Source organism: Salvelinus alpinus, chromosome 33, assembly GCF_045679555.1.
Source record: "Salvelinus alpinus chromosome 33, SLU_Salpinus.1, whole genome shotgun sequence".
Classification (NCBI taxonomy): Eukaryota; Metazoa; Chordata; class Actinopteri; order Salmoniformes; family Salmonidae; genus Salvelinus; species Salvelinus alpinus.
In genome coordinates, this window is record NC_092118.1 from 30,660,412 (window position 1) to 30,679,361 (window position 18,950).

Sequence of the window (18,950 nt, forward strand, 5' to 3'; positions counted from 1 at the left end):
CCTGCATGCTCTCAGCAAGTTCACACACACAGCCTAAACCAAAACACAACCAAATGACAACCAAACAACATGCTTTGAGTCACAACTGGTGACTTACCAGCACATCTCTCCCAGTCTGAAGGACCTGAATACCACTGCTTCTATGGCTATTTGACTCCCCCGTGTTTGCGATGTCTACTACCTCTGGACCTAATCCTTGCCTGGACTCGAATGCCCTCTTTGCCCCAGCCAGCTCCTCCATCAGCCGGTCTCGGTCATCTTGGAGGCTGGCCATGGACCTAGAGAAAGCCGATACCTTACTGCTATATGTGTTGTTTTCCAGGGAAACCCGTTGGAGCTGCCCTTCCTTCTCTGACAAGGCCACAGACAGCTCGTCTACCAGTGAAGTGAGCTGGGAGGGAGCATCTTTGCTCTCTAGAGCAGAGAGTTTCTGTACCAGTATATGTCTCTCTTTGGCCAAGGTGGCCAGCTCCGAGGTCGTGTCGCCTAGACATCTCTCCACCTTGGTCATGGCCCCCTGGGTCTCTCGGAGCTCCTCGTCGTATCGGTTCTGGAGGATCTTGAAGTCCTCGATGAGCTGGTCGCGGTCGTTCTGCAAGGCGGCCATGGCTTTACCCAGAGACTCGTTCTGAGACTTCAGGTCCGTGCTTTGGACTCTAGCATTGGACAGCAGCTGCTCAGTGTGCATCAGGTCCCTGGCCAGCTCAGCAAGCCTCTGGTCAGCGGTCTCCTTCTCGTTTCTCATCAGTTCGACTTCTTGTTCAAAGGCATCGAGCTCGCTGTTGTACTTGTCCTCTGCCTCTCCCAGTTTCTTCTCAGTCTCGCGCTCCAGGAGCTGCAGGCTGCCTTTCCAGTCATCCGCTGCCACTTTCTGAGCAAACAGTTTTTGCTGGAGGTCGTTACATTCCGCAGCTTTGGCTGCCACGGCATGCTGCAAGTCGGCAATCACTTTGCCTTTATTCGTTTCTTGCATTCCCTTATTCAGGGCCAATATGTTAGCTTCCAGATCAGTGACCTGTGTTTGAAGTTTGGAATTCTCAGCTTTTAAGGCATCGCTTGCCTCTCCTTCCCTCTCGAGTTCCAGAAGGGTCTTCCGGTTCTGCTTTTCAGCTGTTGCTTTTTGGTTTTCCAGGTTTTTGATGGCATCTTGCTGCTTCCTGAGCAACTCTTTCAACTGGCTGTCCTTCAAGGACAGGACCTGATTCAAGTCTTCTCTATATCTGATCAGCTGTGCCCTGAGCATGGCATTCTCAGAGTTCAGATCATCCATCTGATGAAGGAGAGTCCTAATCTCGTGTTTAAGGCCCTTGGTTGCACTGAGGTCTCCTTCAGCCGACCCCTCCTTGCCTTGCATTACAGTCTGATTCCTTGCCTCAGACATCCTATATTCTGACATCAAACGCTCTCTCTCTGTCTGCAAGGAGACCATGGAGTTCCTGAATGTTTCCATCTGAGCAGCCATTTTTTCCTTTTCCTGAATGGACTTGTCAACTTTCATTTGAAGGGATTTTACTTTGTTCTCCAGTCTTCTGAACTCATTGTCAGCTTTCTCCCTTTCATAGTACAAGGCGGTTAGTCTGTCCTCGTAGCCTTTAACCTGGGCACGGTGATTGGCTTGCAGCTGTTCTAGATACCCAGACATCTGTCCATCTCTGGAGGACAGCAGAGAGGAGATTTCTGCATCTTTGTTCTGCAGGAGTGACTTCAGGTGCAGTGAAATGGCCTCCTGTTTCTCAAAATCAACCTGAAGCATGTCACTGTGAGACTGCGAGAGGAGTAGCTGGGACTCTGTGTCTAAAAGTGTATTTTCCAGCTGCCGGAGATCAAACTCCATTTTAGATGTGGAATCTACACTGCCAGTGAGATGTCTGTTGAGTACACTCCTATCCTGTTCTAATCTCTCAACCTGCTCACTCAGTTCCTGCAACTGTTGATTCAGGAGCTCCACGGTTTCGTTAAGCTCTCTATTGCTGGCACCCATTATAAACAACTGCCTCTGCTGAGCTGTGGCAGCTACTGTGTAATCACCAAGTGTCCTTTCGAGCCTCGACTTGGTTACCTGCAGTTCAGTCATCTCCTTCTCTTTCACTCGAATGTCTTCAAGGAATCTCGTTATGACAAAGCCCTGTTCTAGAAGCTGGCTATCCTTCTCATGCAAGGTATTTAGGAACATATCATTCCACTGTTTCACAGCATTGGTACCCTGAGGACTAGAGGACAGGGCTGCTAACTTAGCCAAATTAGTGTCCGCCTCTCTCTTCAGAGTATTCATCTGTAAATCTTGAGAATCCATTTTCCTCTTCAATTCTAACACTACCTGACTCTCCTTCTCCTTGGAACCCAGAAGTTCCTCTATATGTTGCTGTAAAATTACCTCTCTCTCCATGAAAATACTCTTTTGCTGCTCAGCTACATGCTGTAGTGCTTTAGTTCTCTCCATGACCTGACATTCTGATTGATTGTTCTTTTCTGATACTACCTCAACCAATTGGTCTTTTTCAGAGCTAATGTTTGTCAAATCTTTCTTTGCCTCATTGAGAAGGTTCTTGTGTGTGGTAAGCTCAGCTTCAAGATGCCTCCTCCCTTCTTCTAGACAAGATATCCTCTCTGTCATTTCCCTCAGCTCCTTCTCCACCTGTTCATGCGCTGACTCTGAAGCCTTCAGAGACCTTTCTAGGTCTAAAATCAGCTCCTGGTATTTGATGGAGTCATGTTGCAAATGATTGATTTCATGATGCTTTTCTTTCAGCAGTTCCTGTAGCTCCTTCTTTATATTTCTGGAGCCCTCATTGCCTCTCTGGAACTTTTTGAGTTTCTCCTCAAACTCCTTAACTAACTTCAGCTGCTGTTCCTCCTTCTCCTGGCAAACCTGAGTCGCCTTCTCTTTGCTCTCAGTCAATTGAGAGGAGAGCTGTGTGTTCTGGGCTTGGAGAACATTGACTGTCTCTGTCAGTTCATCAATTCTTTCAGAGTTTTTGAGGATCACCATCTCCAAATATTCATTCTCATGTTTTACTTTGTCCGAGATCTCTTGGACATTTTCAAGCTCCTCTTGTAATATAGACTTGTTGTCCTTCAAGATCCTGACCTTCTCATTTAGGCTGATGGTCTCTTGGCGGTGTCTGTTGATCATTTCTTGGAGCTCTGAGATTGCATCGTCTTTTTCTCCCAATTCCTTTTCATGCTTATTCTGCATTTGTTTAATTCTTTCAGAGAGAGTTTCTTTCTCCTTTTGCATTAATTTATTGATTTCCTGTTGGGAAGCAAGTTCTGTCTTCTGTGACTCAATCTGGGCAGTCAGTGAATTATTCAAAATGAGTGCATCATCTAGTTTAAGCTGCATGTTTTGCTCACATGCTTTTGATTCGGTGGGCCACTTTTCTAATGAACAGGTTGCTTCTTTGAGTGCCTCTGCCAGACTGCCATTGTTGAGCTGAATCTCTGTTAGCTTCCGCCTGAGCGCTTCTGAGGACTCTACAAGGCTGTGGATCTCTGCTTCCAAGTGGTTGTTTTTAATAGTCAACTCTTCAACTGTGGCTTTCTGCTTATCGTCAAACTCTAGCAAGTCTATTCTGATTTTTTTATTCTCCTCCTCCAGCTCTTCCATTTTCTGCTGCTTTGCCTTAGTAAACTTTCTCATCTTCTCCTTAATTTTCTCATTTTCATCCTCCATCTCCCCAACTTGCTTCTCCAGATTCTCCCTCTCAGATTCAGATTTGTGTGCTTTAAAGAGAGCTTCTTGTCTCTCACTTCTTGCCCCCTCCAATAGTTGTCTCATCTTGTCCATTTCGCTACTGACATTCTCGTACGCTTGTAAAAGTGACTCATACTCCTGTTTCAGCTCTGTGTGCTTAGATTTCCACTCCGACAACTCATCCGTCTGCGAGTCTTTCAGGGACTCAAGCTGACACGAAAATGCCTGTTTCTGTTGGGTGATATTTTCTATGGTGAGTTTGAGGCTTTCACAGGCTGCAGCTAAATTGTGATTATCATTGAGGATGCGATCAACCTCGGCAATGAGCTTCTCCTTCTCCTTGCTCAGGGATGATACAGAACTCTCCAGATCCTCTTTTTGTTGTTTCAACTTGGCAACAGACATTTCCAGTACAGTGGATGGTGCCCCAATTTCTTCATTTTTAGCTGAGAGTATACGTATTTGTTCCTTCAGAGAGCTATTATCTTTCAAGATTTCTTTCCTGGAAACTAAGGCTGCTTGAAGCTTCCTGGTGAGAAGTGCTGTTTTGCTTTGGTTGCCCTGATCCTTTGTTTTGCTGGCATCTTCTTGAGACCTCTGCTGAAGCTCATCAACTTCAGTCCTCATCTTTTCCATGGCGACTTCGTGAAGGTGAATCTGCCGCTGCAGTTGCTGTTCCAAGGCAGCAATAAGCTCTTCCTTTTCTGTGGCCAGAGCCTGAGAAATCACCAGGGCATCATCTCTTTCCTTGAGACTCATCTCATATTCTTCAGGGGATATCTTAAGATACTGGACCTCCTTCCCAATTACCCCAATCTGTTCAGAGGATTTATCCTGCAAACCAGGTATCTTTTGAAGAAGCTCCTCATGTACTTTTCCAGCTTCCTTTAGCTGAGCATCCAGCATGGCAACTTCACAGTTTAATTGTTCTATGACCATGAAGGCGCTTTCTTTTTCCTGCTGTAGTGATTCCATGTGCAGCTTATGACTTTCCATTTCAGCCTTGGACTCTGCAGAATGGGACTGTGCTTTTTCAAGCTCCACTTTTAGCTGTTCCTTTTCTTCACCGAGTTGCTGTTGAGTTCCAGCCCAAGTGTTTTGGAGGATTTGAAGTTCAGACGATTGCTGGGCGATGGTAGTGAGTGCATTCTCCAGCTCTCCTTTCATTCGATCCCTGTCCTCTATTAGTTCTTTGCTTTCACTTATAAATTTGTGCAACTGGGATTCTTTCTCACCAACAAGTGCTTCTAAGGTGTGTTTTAGCTCCTCCACTGTGGCTTGTAATGCGCCCAACTGGTTCTGCAGCACCAGGTGGTCATCTACCATAGTTTGTTTTTCCTGCTGGTCCTGCTGCTCGGCCATCTCCATTGCTTGTTGCTGTCTTGCGAGCTCTTCCATCTTCTCCTTTATCTCTGCATGGGCTTTTTCAAGTTGACTTTCTGTGCAGCTCATTCTCTCAGATAATGCTTTGGACTTCTGTTCCAGTGCTATGAGAACCTTATCCTTATTTGCCAACTCAGAGGACATGCTTTCCAGTTTGAAGTGAAGGGTTTCTAGCTCTGCTTGATATGATGAGGAGGCATGGACTTGACTCTCCCTCTCTGATAGGGACATGTTGAGGTCTTGAAGAGTTTTATCCCGTTCCTGTACAAGCAGTCTTAGGGTCTCCAATTCACCTAGCTGAGAGACTGAGGCCTGACTGATTTCTTCGAATTTCTTGACCTTCTGGTCGTAACTTAACTGGACAGCATTAAGGTCATTGGTCTGCTGACAGTGTTGTTCCAGGAGTGCTTTATAATCATCTTTTAATTCTGAAAGCTCTTGGGTGTACTTTTTCTCACTTTCTTGAGACTTCTTTATAGTCTCTTTTCGTGCCAGTAAAGCAGCTTGAGCCTTTTTCTGCATCATTGCCTTTTCTTGCTTCACCTTCGTCAACTCGTTTTCAATGTCAACAGCTGTAGCGCTGGAGCTTGACATGTCCTCCTTCAAACTCTCCTCGCTCTTTTTCATATCCTCTTGAAGCTTCTCTAACCTCAGCATCATACCACTTCTCTCCTGTTCAAAAGCCTCCTCTTTCTCAGAGATGTTGGAATTAAGTTGATCAATGATGATGCTCTTTTCATTGAGATGATGCAGTACTGTTGTCAAACTTGCTTCTTGTTCATCTAGTTTCGCCTGCAAAGTTTGCATATTTATCTCAAAATGTTCTACAAGACTGTCTCGCACTGTTAAGACCTTGGCCAGTTCTAGGAATTCACCCTCTTTCTGATGAACTTGCCGTTTAATATCTGCAACAATGTCTTCATGCTCTTTTGCAGTAGCTTGAGCCTGTAAAGTGAGTTCTTGCAACCGATCCTGTAGGCCTGAAATCTCCATTCCTTTATTCACATTCTGCTCTATTTGATGTTCATGCTCCTCTAGCTTCTTCAATAGTTCTTTCCTTACAACCAGGGCAGCTTGGAGCTTCTTTTTCATGACCTCTTTTTCTTTGGTTAACTTAGTGAGCTGAGTGTTGAGATGATCCTTTTCTTTAACCAAATCTCCATTCTCCAAATCCTTGGTCTCAAGTTCACTTTGAGAGCGTGACAGATGACCTTTGCTCTCTTCTAGTTGCAAGGACATATGTTCAAGCTGTTTCAAAGAGCTACTTTGTGCATTTTCCAAGCTGTCCAGCTGTGAGAGGAAATTACTATTTTCCTCTGCGTATTTCATCCTTTCGTTTGAGGCGGATTCAATTACCTGTGCGACTGAAGCATCTTTCTCCCTCAACTGTTGACTGAGACCTGCTAGCAATTCCTTCTGGTGACTTATTTTGATGGTCATGCAGCTGACCTGCTCATCTTTCGTTTGGATGTCACTAAGTAGAGCTGTCTGTTTAATACCTGCCTCTCTCAGATTTTCAGTCTCAGTTCGGAGCTGTGCATGAAGGTGCTGTATCTTTTCTTGCAACAAAACATTCTGTTGATTCTCACCTTGATAGCCCATTTCTTTATCATTAAGGGTACACTCTGTCCGTTTCAACAATTCTGAAACTGTATTTAATTCACCCCTCAAAGAATCTACCTCACACTGATGTCTTTCTCTCAACTGTTTGAGCATAGTCTGTAGGGAGACATTTTCCTCCTCTAAAGCAACTAATCTAGCAGACATGGTTAGGGACAATACAGACAAATCTTTGTCAGAACACTCTTTGCTGACCTCCAATTGTCTAAACTCACTTTCCATATCTTGAAGAGCCTGCCTCAATTCAATATTATGCTTGTCTTTTTCCTGAACAGACACTAAGATGTTTTCAATCTGAACCCTGGACGAGGATGCCTCTACCTCTTTCGCTTTAAGCAGATCTGAACCCTGTCTAATTGCTGTTGCTGCCTCTGACAACTTTTCATGTAAACTATCTAGGTCTTGTTTCAATGCTTGAACTTTAAAATCTTTTGACTTAATTTCATTTTCAACACTTTTCAACTGCTCCGCAATGAGATTTTTATCCTGCGTCTCTCTATCCAGGACCGATAGCCACTCCTTCTCAGAGTCCTGAAGAGTTTGCCCTATCTTTTGAATGTCTGATTTCAATCCGGTGATTTCTTCACCTTTGACACTAACCTCAACCTGTAGTCTTTCCTTCTCAGCCACCATTTTCTCCATGACTTCGTTCACGCTGCTGGATTGCTGCTGCTTTTGGAGATGCAACTGCTCCTGCATGGTTTGTATCTGGCTGCTGTAGCTCTTGCCATGTTCATCTCTCTCAATTATGAGTTTCTGAACTTCTTGCTGCAGACGTTCTTTTTCACTGATTGCTGCATCCAGCCGCTGTTGATTTTCTTGCTTTGACAGAGCGATCTCCTCTCTTAGCTTCTTATTTTGCTCTTCTAGTTTCTGCATTTCTGACATTACGTGCTCTGCCTGTTTCACCTGGGCTGTGTACTGACTGTTAATGGCATGAAGAGACATCTCTCTCTGCTCAAGATTTTCTGTCAGTGCATTTACCTGAGCAGCCACATGCAAATACTGAGATTTTAGTCTCTCAATTTCGACAGTGAATGTTAAGGTGCTCCTTTGATGGATAGCAAGGGCGTCTTCCTTTTGTTTTGAAAGGTCGACATTCAGTGTTTGTATTTGCCGAAGGTCTTGACGTAGCAAGGAAGACTCATTCCTCAGCACCTCTATGGTGCTTTCTGCTGCCTGAACTGCGCCGTTGCTGTCACTGAGGGCCTTGTTAAGACTGGACATCTCCTCGGCCCTTTGAGAAAGCATCGTCCGAGCTTCCTGGAGCTCCTCTAAATGAGCAGCATACTTCTCCTGAAGATTTTCAAAGGCACTTTGGTTCTGCTCTGCTGACTGGCTGAGGCTTGCAGACTTAGTGGAGAGTTCCTGAATCTGACCCTGCAGTTGTGACACCAACTCTGTGCTCTCCATGAACTGGGTTTTGAAGAGGGCTGCTTCATCTGCCCTTCTCTGCAGCTCCTGAAGGGACTTTGACTGGTCCATAACGACAGTCCCTCTTTCCTCTAAGGCTTGTTGAAGTCGTGCCACTTCAGAGGACTGGGCACTGAGGCTACTATTGAGCTTTGAAACAGACTCTTGGAGGTGTGAAAGCTGCTCTTTTAAGCTCTCACATTCTGCATCTTTGGTATTGAGCTTTAAAACGGACTCTTGGAGGTGCGAAAGCTGCTCTTTTAAGCTCTCACATTCTGTATCTTTGGTTTTGAGTTTTGAATTTAGGCTTTCGCTAACAGCTGAGGAGGTGCTTTTGGCCTCAAGGATGAACTTGACTTTCTCTTTCAGGGTCTCTTCTAACAGGGATGACTCAGAGGTCAGGCTGTCAACTTGACCTCTGAGCCGTGTGGTGGAATCCTCCAACTCTGAAACATATGTCTTTAAACTCACATAATCATTAACTTTCTGCTTAAGCTGTGCCTCTTGTTCTTCAAGCCTCCCACTGAGCTGGTTACTCTGTTCCACCGCATTACGCAGATCACCCTGAAGCTGTTTCATTGTTTCCGCACTTGAATTCAGCTGGGTTTTGAAATCCTCAGATTCTAAGGTGAACTTCTCTCTGAGCAGACTCAGCCGTTTCTCCGCCTCATGCAGCGAAACATCTCTCTCTTGAAGGCTTTTCTGAAGACTCTGAGCTTGTGTCTGCAGCTCAGTGATGGCCTGGCTCATCTGACCCTCACCCTCTACTGACTTAGCTTGTAACTGCTTAATAAACATCTCCTGCTGTTTTAGGGACTCACCTCTCTGCTGTAAATTCAAACCTAAGCTATCCCTGTCCGAGCAGGCTGCTGTCAGTTGCTTTGTTAAATTAGACACATTACTGTCCCTGTTAGAGAACTCTGCCTTGAGAACTGAAATCTCTTCGAGTTTCTTGGATGCCTCTGTGACAGAGTTTTTGAGTTCGGTTTTTAGTCTGACATTCTGTTCATTCAATGCTTGGATGTTGTTCCTAAGATCTAATATCTCAGTTTGCCTCTGTTCCATCTCTTCCCTTAGCTTCTTGTTTTCTGCTGCGTGGTTCTCCAGAGTGGTCTTCAGCTCTGTGTTTTCAGACTCCAACTTCGCACTGCTCTCGTTTATGACACCAAGCTGACTGCTTAGTGACTTCAATGACTCGTTCCTCTGGTTCAGCTCGTCTTTGTGGTTTTCACAGTCCTGTGTCATTTGTCTGAAGGTCTCTTCTTTTTCTTCCAGACGCTGAGTCAGTTGTGAGCATTGCCCTTCGAGTGATTTAGTCTCTCCCTGCAGTTGATTAAGTTTATTCTGTAAAGAGCTCCACTCCTCTGCTTTCTGCTGCAACATGGTGTCTTTCTCTGTGAGCCCAGATTTCAGTGCGGTCCCCTGCTCCTGTAATAGAGCCAATGTCTCCTGGAGTTGCGACAACTCTCTCTGCTGGGCCTCTAATTGTGAGTTTTGATTTCTGATAGTCTTCTCTTTTTCGGTCATGTTGTTGTTCAGTTGATCAAGTTGGGTGTTTAAGCTGTCAACTTGGTCTTGTGAATGTGCAAGTGCCTCTTCACTCCCTCTAAGTAATTTGGTGAGATTAGTACATGTATTTGTTTTGTCCAGCAAACTCTCTGAAACGGTCTGTTTGTTTTGCTCTAGGATTTTGTTGAGTTCCTCTACTGCGACACTGAGATCCTTTTTGTCTTTCAGTAGCCCTTCAATAATTTTGCAGTTTTCTGAATGTTGCATTGCAAAATTGGAAAGTTTATCTTGAAGTAAGTTCTTCTCCTTGCTTAATTCAGAAATGGACTCCGACTGTACAGCTAATTCCTGTTGCAGTATCTGCTTCTCCTCTGTCAGACTGTTCAGTTGTGAGCACAGGTTTGTGTTCTGCTCAAGAGTCACATTTACCCTTCTATCAAGCTCAGATGCAACCTGCATTTGCTGGGCAAGTTCCTTATCTCTGATCTCATAAGCAGCTCGGAGTTGTTGGTTTTGCTCACTCAGTGCCTGGATGTGACTGTGGAGGCCAACCACCTCAGCTTGCCTCTGTTCCATCTCTGCCCTCAGCTTGTTGTTTTCTGCTGCGTGGTTCTCCAGAGTGGTCTTCAGCTCTGTGTTTTCAGACTCCAACTTCGCACTGCTCTCGTTCATGACACCAAGCTGACTGCTTAGTGACTTCAATGACTCGTTCCTCTTGTTCAGCTCGTCTTTGTGGTTTTCACAGTCCTGTGTCATTTGTCTGAAGGTCTCTTCTTTTTCTTCCAGACGCTGGGTCAGTTGTGAGCATTGTCCTTTAAGTGATTTAGTCTCACCCTGTAGCTTGGATAGAAGCTTTTTCTGCTGCCCAAGTTTATTCTGTAAAGAGCTACACTCATCTGATTTGTGCTGCAATACGGTGTCTTTCTCCGTGAGCCCAGTTCTCAGGGCAGTCTCCTGCTCCTGCAGTAAATACATTGTTTCCTGGAGTTGCGACAGCTGGCTCTGCTGTGCCTCTACTTGTGAGTTTTGATCAGTGACAGACTTCTCTTTTTCAGCAATGTTGTGATGGAATTGCTCCACCTGAGTGTTCAAACTGTCAATTTGCACCTGTAAACGTGCAAGTGTCTCCTCCTTTTCCCTGAGTGTTTTAGTTAGAAGACTACATTCATTTGTTTTCTCAAATAGACTCTTGGAAATTGACTGTTTATTTTGCTCCAGGACCTTGTTCAGTTCATTGGCTCTAACACTCAGCTCCTCCTTGTCTTTCAGAAGCCCTTCAATGACTTTGCTGTTTTCTGAATGCTGTGTTTCGAAGTCAGAGACTTTGCTTCTCAGAGAATCCCTTTCATCTGTCATCTCTGAAATGGATTTCTGCTTTCCAGCTACATCCTGTTGCAATCTCTGATTCTCCTCTCTGAGGCCATTTGCTTGAGAGTTCAAACTGCTGTTAAGTTCAAGAGCTGCGGTAGCTTTTGTATTAAGCTCGTCTACAAGCTGCTTTTGCGACTTAAGTTCATCTGCCTTCTCCTTCAGGTCAGCTTGCAGTTGTTGTTTTTCAGTCTTCATGTTGTTCAAGAGCTTCTTCATATTTGAGATATTTTCCAATTTAACCTGCAGGTCTTTTGCCAACTTCTCCTTTTCAGAATCTCTGACTTGCAGTTCTGTGTTACATTTCTGTTGCTCTACTTCGGCCTCTTCCTGGATGGCCCTGAGTTTTTCCTCAAGAGAGGATATTGTCTCCAGTTTTTCTTGCACCTCTTTTTTCAACTGTACCTGACACTCTGTCTGCTTCTCTAGCTGGTTGGACAGGGTCTTAAGGTCATCCTTGTGTTTAGACACCTCTGCGCAAAGCTTGTTCCGTTCCTCCTTGACCGATTTGAGTTCTTTCTCATACGTCTGCTCCTTGTCCTGGAGCTGATCTTTCAGTGTCTTGCTGGATGTACTTGCTTCCCTCAATTGAGAGATGAGACCCTCGGACTCCTGTAGTTTCTGGGAAGCAACAGTCACATGCTCCTTCAGTGAAGAGATCTGAGTTTCGCACTCCAAGAGATGATTACGATGGCCCACGTTGTGCTGCTGGATCTCCCCTCGAAGTTCCAGGATGGTCCGCTTGTCCTCTTCCACTTGCTTCCTCAGCTCCTCCACCTCTACTGTCCTCGACTCCTTCTCCTCTTTGGCCTTGCTCAGCTCAGTCTCTGCATCCTTCAGCTGTTCCACCAGCTCTGCCGTCCTGGTGTTCAGAGCCTGCTGGTCCGAGTTCTGAGAGTCTCTGATGATCTGTGCCTCCCGCTCCGATTTGGTGAGGGCGGTCTCGATGCGAACCAGGTCCTCCTCCTTGTGCTTGATCTCCTGCTTCAGCACCGTGATCTGCTCTGCGTACTCCGCCATGTTGCCCGAGAGGGCAAAGATGTCCTTGTCCTTGTCTGAGAGGACGTCTCTGAGGTTATCAATCTCCCGTTCACAGCTTTGAAGGTTGTGGATCAGCTGAGACCTTTCTTCCAGATGGGTGGTGTTCAACTTGTCCAGTTCATCGTTTGTCTGATCCAGGTCGTTTTGAAGAGTCTTTATTGTGGCCTCTTGTTTCTGTGTCTACGGGTTTGGAAAAAATACAAATATGTTACTGGAGGCAGAAATCTCCTAAAGTACTGTCAATATCATTGCCATTTAATGAGTGTGAAGGTAATAGTTCGCCTAAACTATTAAATCTGAGATAAACATGTCTTCTGGTTTCTTATATGCAAAAACTCTAACCTGAATTCCAATTAATATTTAATCACAGTAATTAAGCCATGGTAGTCATATCCCGAAAACCTTACCTTCTCTTTAAGCACACTCAGCTTATGTGTGAGATCTGCAACCGCTGTCTTCAGTTCTGAACACTGTTTTTCAAAGGTACTGCATTTTGTGGAGACTTCAGTGAGCTGAAAGAAGAAAAGAAGGTGTCATGACTTACTATAAAACAGATTTGACTATTAAGTGATCGCCAAAACAGGCTACTGTACTTACATTGTTCTCAGATTGAAGCAGCTTGTCGGCGACCTCTTTGTGCTGCGCCTCCTTTTCCATGACAGAATCTCGGAGGCTGTCGATGAGCTCCAGTTTCTCAGAGGTCTTCACTAATGTGTTCTCCTTCTCTATAAGAGAGGTTTCCAGACACTCTTGGGTGTCACTCAGTCTAAAAGGCATCAAAGAGAAAGGAGATGTTTTAAAGGTTACAAATGAGGACATGGTGATAATCTAAAAACAAAATAGCACACACACATGATCATCCTCAGTGCACAACTTTACCCATGCTTGATGGTATTTGTTTATTAATAATTTGCATATGACTCCAGTTAGATGCATGGAGCCAAACTATTCAGTACAAAAACCTTACATTCCTTTTACCCTTAAATGAGTAACTGGCACTGGATACAAATTTGGGAAATGAACCGGTTTACTAGTTGTGTGTCACCCGTGACCTTTTTTGAATTGTGTGGGCTTACCCTATGAGCTGCTCGTTGAGGCTGGTGACCAGGAGATGGTGTTTCTCTGCATCCCTGCTCTGCTGGCTCCGAAGGCTGGCCAGTTGACCCTGTAGTCTCTCGGACTCGTTCTGTGGGGAGGGGGAGGAGAGGGAAGGTTTAACATGGTTTGGAGAAAAGCTCAGCGTAAAGCCGGTAGGAAGCTCACTCCATCTCACTGCACACATATTGACCCAAAATACTACTCCCTTTCTTCTATGGACAGGGTTAGGTTTAGTCCAAACAACACAGCATAAAAGGAACACAATTCAGCTTTCAGGACATTTTGGCTTAGTATCATTTCTATTATGTTTTTTGCCTTTCTTAGGGTAAAACAATGCTTTGAACTTGGCCTGATTAGAATTGTCACATACTTTTGAATAATCCTTATATGATGGTTGAACAATTAACCAACCGAGTGAGTTTGTTCTCCACACCAAGTGAGTTTGTGGCCAAAATATGCTCAACATAGCACTCGCTTATTAGAAGACTGCTCGCAAGCCGTGAACACAGAACAGTGGGTTTCCAAAACAAACAAGCCAAAGGATTAGCCTTCACCGCCGGAGGTGCTCTCTCTAGCGCACACAAACACTAACACACCTGGGAAACCCAAAATGGACGCCTTTCTTCATCTACATCAAACGTCACCTGTGTTAGAGGGGTTTGTTACAAAATCCTAGTCCTCGGGAGGAAACATGCAATGAACTGAATAGTACAAATTAATTCAGTAAAAAGTCAATCCAAAAGCAAAGGCAAAACAAACTCCCAAACACAAAGGAGAACTTATAAGATGCAAAATGTTGATAATGGGAGCAGCTGACAAAGTTACAATATACTGGGTTAGATTTCCACTACCTCAGGAACTGGCACAGGTAAGTAAACCCCAAAGTCAGTTGTGTGCTTCTTTTTATTAACAGACCAGGAGGTATAGGAGGGTATAAGTGGGTAATCTATGGTGAGTGGTATGGAAGTGTGAGAGGGGAGAAAGAAAGGTCCCTTAAGTCAGTGGTTCCTAAACCGTGGGGTTCCTAAACCCCCCCCAACATTTTTTTATTTTTATATATTATTTTTAGGGAACTCAGTCCGGCTATCAACTTACTCTTGAAAGTTGTAATTATAGAATGGACAAGGGGAAATTTCGAATTGGGTAGTAAATTATCAGTATTCCTCTTGTTATGTCGGTCATTGTATACCTTAGAGACCTATTTATAACTTGTCAGAAATGTCCAGATCAACTAGCAAATGTCAGCTAATGTTTTTTAGCTAGGTTTTTTAGCACAGATTTTGTAGTAATGTTCGAGTCACTCAAATATTTCATGAATACACATTAGACATGGCAGAATGTATATAACTGCAAGTAAATTAGCTTAAAAACGGCAACATTTTCTCTATAACCAATGACAAAATGTGTAGAATTTCAGGAAATATGCTTTAAACCTGCAAAATGTATGAACAGTCTGTGTCATGAACAGTGCTTGTGCCATTAGAAACAGACGTGGTGCGTGGGATGTTCCCCCAATGCTGGAACGGGGGCCTGAGTGAAAAAGTTTCGGGAACCCCTGCTTTAAGTGTCTTTATGTAGGCTATCTTGGTACAGTGTGGCATTCTGCAAGGTGCATGTGGTTCTGATAGCTCTACAAGGTGTGAGATATGAGGGTCCAACCAGGTCTGTGAGACGGGAGAGTTTACCTGTAGGGACTCGATGCGAGCCTGCAGCTGCAGCCGGTCCTCAAGGTCCTGACAGCGGTCCTCCAGTCCTAGGATCTGTTCCTGCAGCTGGTTCCTCTCCAGCTCCAACTCCTCCACTACCGACCGTAGGCCACCTGCAAGGGCAGTCGCATAGACAAGAAAGAGACAATCAACTCAGTGGTTGAGAAATCTGGTCGTTATCTATCATCATCAACAATAATTAGCGAAAATGGATGCAAATTGTAATCATAGAAACAGCCCTTTATACAGTCACAACTGAAACATTTCCATGCAAACATATTGTTGAGATGGATTACAATGTTTATGATAGTTGGCCTGCTACTTGCCCCATGCAAGGTCACTGGTTTTTGGACATTTATTTATATTTTTTTGTCCCATTAAAAACCATGAACCTTTCAACACAGTGAATGTGTCAAACACAAGGAGAGATAAGAGGAAAAAGAAGAACAGACAGGGCATGCAAAACAGCATAAAAGCCAAACACTTACCACGGACAGGGGAAACTCTCCACCTAAATTCATATGAACTGACAAGAGTTCAATGCATTCGACATGGACCAACATCGTAGCGAGCCAAATACTAGCCAGTTCAACCAGCATGCACGTTCCAATAATAACCACCTCAACTTGTGATGAGATAACACAAAACCCCACAGATGAGTCAAGCTTAGGGAATGTATCCACTCTGGGGTTGAATGTGTTAGACTGGAGGGAGAAAAAACACCAACATGTAAAACCCCCAAAACGGCGGAGGAGTGTTAGGCCTACGTTGACAAAATGACAAAAAAACAACCCAAAGGACTAAAACATCTCAAGCTCCCAAAATGGTGGTGGGTGGGTGACAAATACACAACAAGCGACAACGTGCATGCCAGCGTAAACTGTCTAGTGGGTCTCACACCTGTGTTGGGGGAAGTGTACTCAGGCCACCAACCTCCCATGTTCTCCCCCTCCTCCTCCATCGGGGTGGTGCTCTCAGATCCGCCACTGTGTGGGTCCTGGTGGAACGCCTGCTTGCCATCAAACTCAAAGTCCTCCTGCGTGGGGTGACAATACTCATTTTAGTCTAGTGACTGAAGTACATTTCGTCTGGGATGTTACAGAGGATAGCGTACAAATCTAACGTCAGACAGAACTACAGTAACATTTAATCTCCCTTGTTATACTGATCATCTACAGGCATCCTTGCTGGCCGTGACCATGTGACCACGCTCTCCGAGGGTGTCTCAGGGAGAGTTGGGATATGCAAAAATTTACACGTGTATTAATACACTTGTACTTGAAAGAGGACAAATATTAGCATTAGTTATTATTATTGCTGCCTTATTCCTTCCCAGCTCTGAACTCACCACACCCTCCTCCTACCAAATCACTCACCCATCTTGCCACCTCCCCTCCATCATTCATTCTCCCCCTCTCCCTTTTACTCCGTACCTGCAGGCTGTGTTGGTGGGCGGTGCCTCCCATTTTCTTGCCGCCCCTATGTGGCCCTGTGAGACCCCGGGCCTGCACCAGCTCCTCCTCCAACTCCTGCTGCCGGCTGGCCAGCGCTGGATCGGAGCAGCCGGGAAAGAACCAGTCATCCTCAATCAGTTTTGTGCCACAGGGAAGGGGAGGGAGCGATGAGGGGGGTGTTTTTGGGTTACAGAGTTGAACCCCAGAGATGCATTACAGGAGTGGGGTAAAGAGATGGAGGTAGAGAGATGGAGAGACAGAGATGGAGAGAGCGAGATGGAGAGATAGAGGATGGTTTAAGAAAGACAGATGATACAGGGAAAGGAGGGAGCGAGACAGAGAGAATGGATAGTGAGAGAAGAGTGAGAGAGGGTGAAAGACAAGAGGGAAAGACTGCAAAAGAGTACGCTCACCCAATGGATGAACACACAACAGCAGCATTGCACACAAGGAAACGTGCAGCCTCACTCCAGAGAGGAGAGAAAGAGAGCTAGAGCACTCCAGACTCCTGTGAGCGTGTGTTCTTTACATACGTGTGTGTGTGTGTGTTTGTGTGTGTGTTGATTGTGTGGCTGTGTAGACTTTCCTAAAAGCAGAGTTTCCGGTCAAAGCCATGCATAACTAATAGGGAGGGAGACAGGCTGCAACCAAACACGAGGAGGATGGAAGGGGGGTGGGCCGGGGCAGTGGTTGCAATGTCTTTACGGCTCAAGGAGACTGTACTGCAACAACATTTTCAATGGTGATTTGGCATACTGGAAAGCAGGGAGGTCACAGCCATTCCGACTGAAAGCTGCCCACATTGTGATTGGACTGTGATCAGTGGTCACTACATTTTTAATTATCAGTGTTCACTAGTCAGTGATTGGACCATCAAGGGGAAGGGGAGGGGGCAGAAATCACATTTATGTCAAATTGATCAATCAGGGCCAACAATTTGCACAAAACTCATTCCCATCTGTTTTGTGATATCAGGTAGATGGGGGAGGGATGGGGGAGGACAAGCTAAAAGCAAAGAGTGACAGAGAGAAGGGTTTCACTGGGTGACAGAGAGAAGGGTTTCATTGGGTGACAGAGAGAAGGGTTTCACTGGGTGACAGAGAGAAGGGTTTCATTGGGTGACAGAGAGAAGGGTTTCACTGGGTGACAGAGAGAAGGGTTTCACTGGGTGACAGAGAGAAGGGTTTCATTGGGTGACAGAGAGAAGGGTTTCATTGGGTGACAGAGAGAAGGGTTTCATTGGGTGACAGAGAGAAGGGTTTTATTGGGTGACAGAGAGAAGGGTTTCACTGGGTGACAGAGAGAAGGGTTTCACTGGGTGACAGAGAGAAGGGTTTCATTGGGTGACAGAGAGAAGGGTTTCACTGGGTGACAGAGAGAAGGGTTTCATTGGGTGACAGAGAGAAGGGTTTCACTGGGTGACAGAGAGAAGGGTTTCATTGGGTGACAGAGAGAAGGGTTTCATTGGGTGACAGAGAGAAGGGTTTCACTGGGTGACAGAGAGAAGGGTTTCATTGGGTGACAGAGAGAAGGGTTTCACTGGGTGACAGAGAGAAGGGTTTCACTGGGTGACAGAGAGAAGGGTTTCATTGGGTGACAGAGAGAAGGGTTTCACTGGGTGACAGAGAGAAGGGTTTCATTGGGTGACAGAGAGAAGGGTTTCACTGGGTAAGGATTGCAGATGTGGTAGTGCAAAGTGGTCAATGTAGCCAAGCGAAAAAAGAAAAAAAAAGTCATTTATTTCCAATGAGGACTCTTTAGATTCTTGAATTCCAAGGAATCTCCTTGAATGGACTGAACTGATATGGAATTGACTCCATATAATTTATTAAGTGATGAGCAATCATTGAATGGACATGACCATATTTAATTGTTTAGATGTTAAGATGAGCTCCAGAAACCAGGTTTGAGTAGGAATGCACCAGACATCGCACCAGTTAGCTACTTCAGCAACTAAAAGCAGCAAGGGTGGCAGCGTTACACAGGCAAATGACAGCAATGAGGTTAGCAAGCGTTAGTAAAGATGGATAGATGATTGGAGAGGACGAAAGCCTTGAAAAACAGCACCACTTGCAGTGTGTGAGTGTGCGCGCATGTGTGTGTGTGTGTTAGGAGAACACATACAACTCCCTCAAGCTATTATGTCAGTATATTACATAATTCCACATCATCTGTCAAGTAACTATGCTCACAATGACATCACAACTGTAGCCTAGAATTGTCACTTTAGTGTTATTAGTGGTTTAGATATAGCCTCATTTTTCTATAAATTAAACAATAAGGATATTTCATAATTCTATTAGAGGAGTCTTCTAGGGCTCTTTTGATTGGTTTATTTCTTCTTTATAAACAAAATCATTGGTTTATTTATTCTTTATAAAGAAGATCATTGGTTTATTTATTTTTTCCACATAAGCTCCGCCCAGTTAGTCCTAATTCCAGTGTTAGCGTTAGCCTTCCCACCACCATTGAAGCCTTGTCATTTTGTTGTGTTAATAAGTTTTGCAGATCAGTTCAAGGACAGCGTCATTGTGAAGTCAACGGAGTCTGAAGGTGGCAGGGAAAGTTGGGGGAGGGAGAGACGGAAGGAAGGAGAGAGGGAGGGGAAAATGGGAGGAAAGGAAACTGAAAAAGAGAGGGAGATACTGAAAGAAAAACTACATG

The 18,950-nt window shown here is 44.8% G+C and overlaps 1 protein-coding gene across 7 annotated transcripts in view; it reads right to left on the minus strand.

The window, feature by feature from the left end:
* Window positions 1-18,950, minus strand: part of LOC139563219 (golgin subfamily B member 1-like) — a 48,845-nt gene that overhangs the window by 11,686 nt on the left and 18,209 nt on the right. For 4 of the 7 annotated variants that reach the window (XM_071381629.1, XM_071381626.1, XM_071381627.1 and 1 more), the window contains 7 exons: window positions 16,266-16,381; window positions 15,733-15,868; window positions 14,812-14,945; window positions 13,105-13,214; window positions 12,626-12,794; window positions 12,436-12,540; window positions 98-12,208 (listed from right to left, as the gene is read on the minus strand). In XM_071381629.1, coding sequence (XP_071237730.1) covers window positions 98-12,208; window positions 12,436-12,540; window positions 12,626-12,794; window positions 13,105-13,214; window positions 14,812-14,945; window positions 15,733-15,868; window positions 16,266-16,381 — 12,881 coding nt within the window. The remainder of the gene's footprint in view (window positions 1-97; window positions 12,209-12,435; window positions 12,541-12,625; window positions 12,795-13,104; window positions 13,215-14,811; window positions 14,946-15,732; window positions 15,869-16,265; window positions 16,382-18,950) is intronic. The other 3 variants (XM_071381631.1, XM_071381630.1, XM_071381628.1) reach the window with 2 other exon arrangements.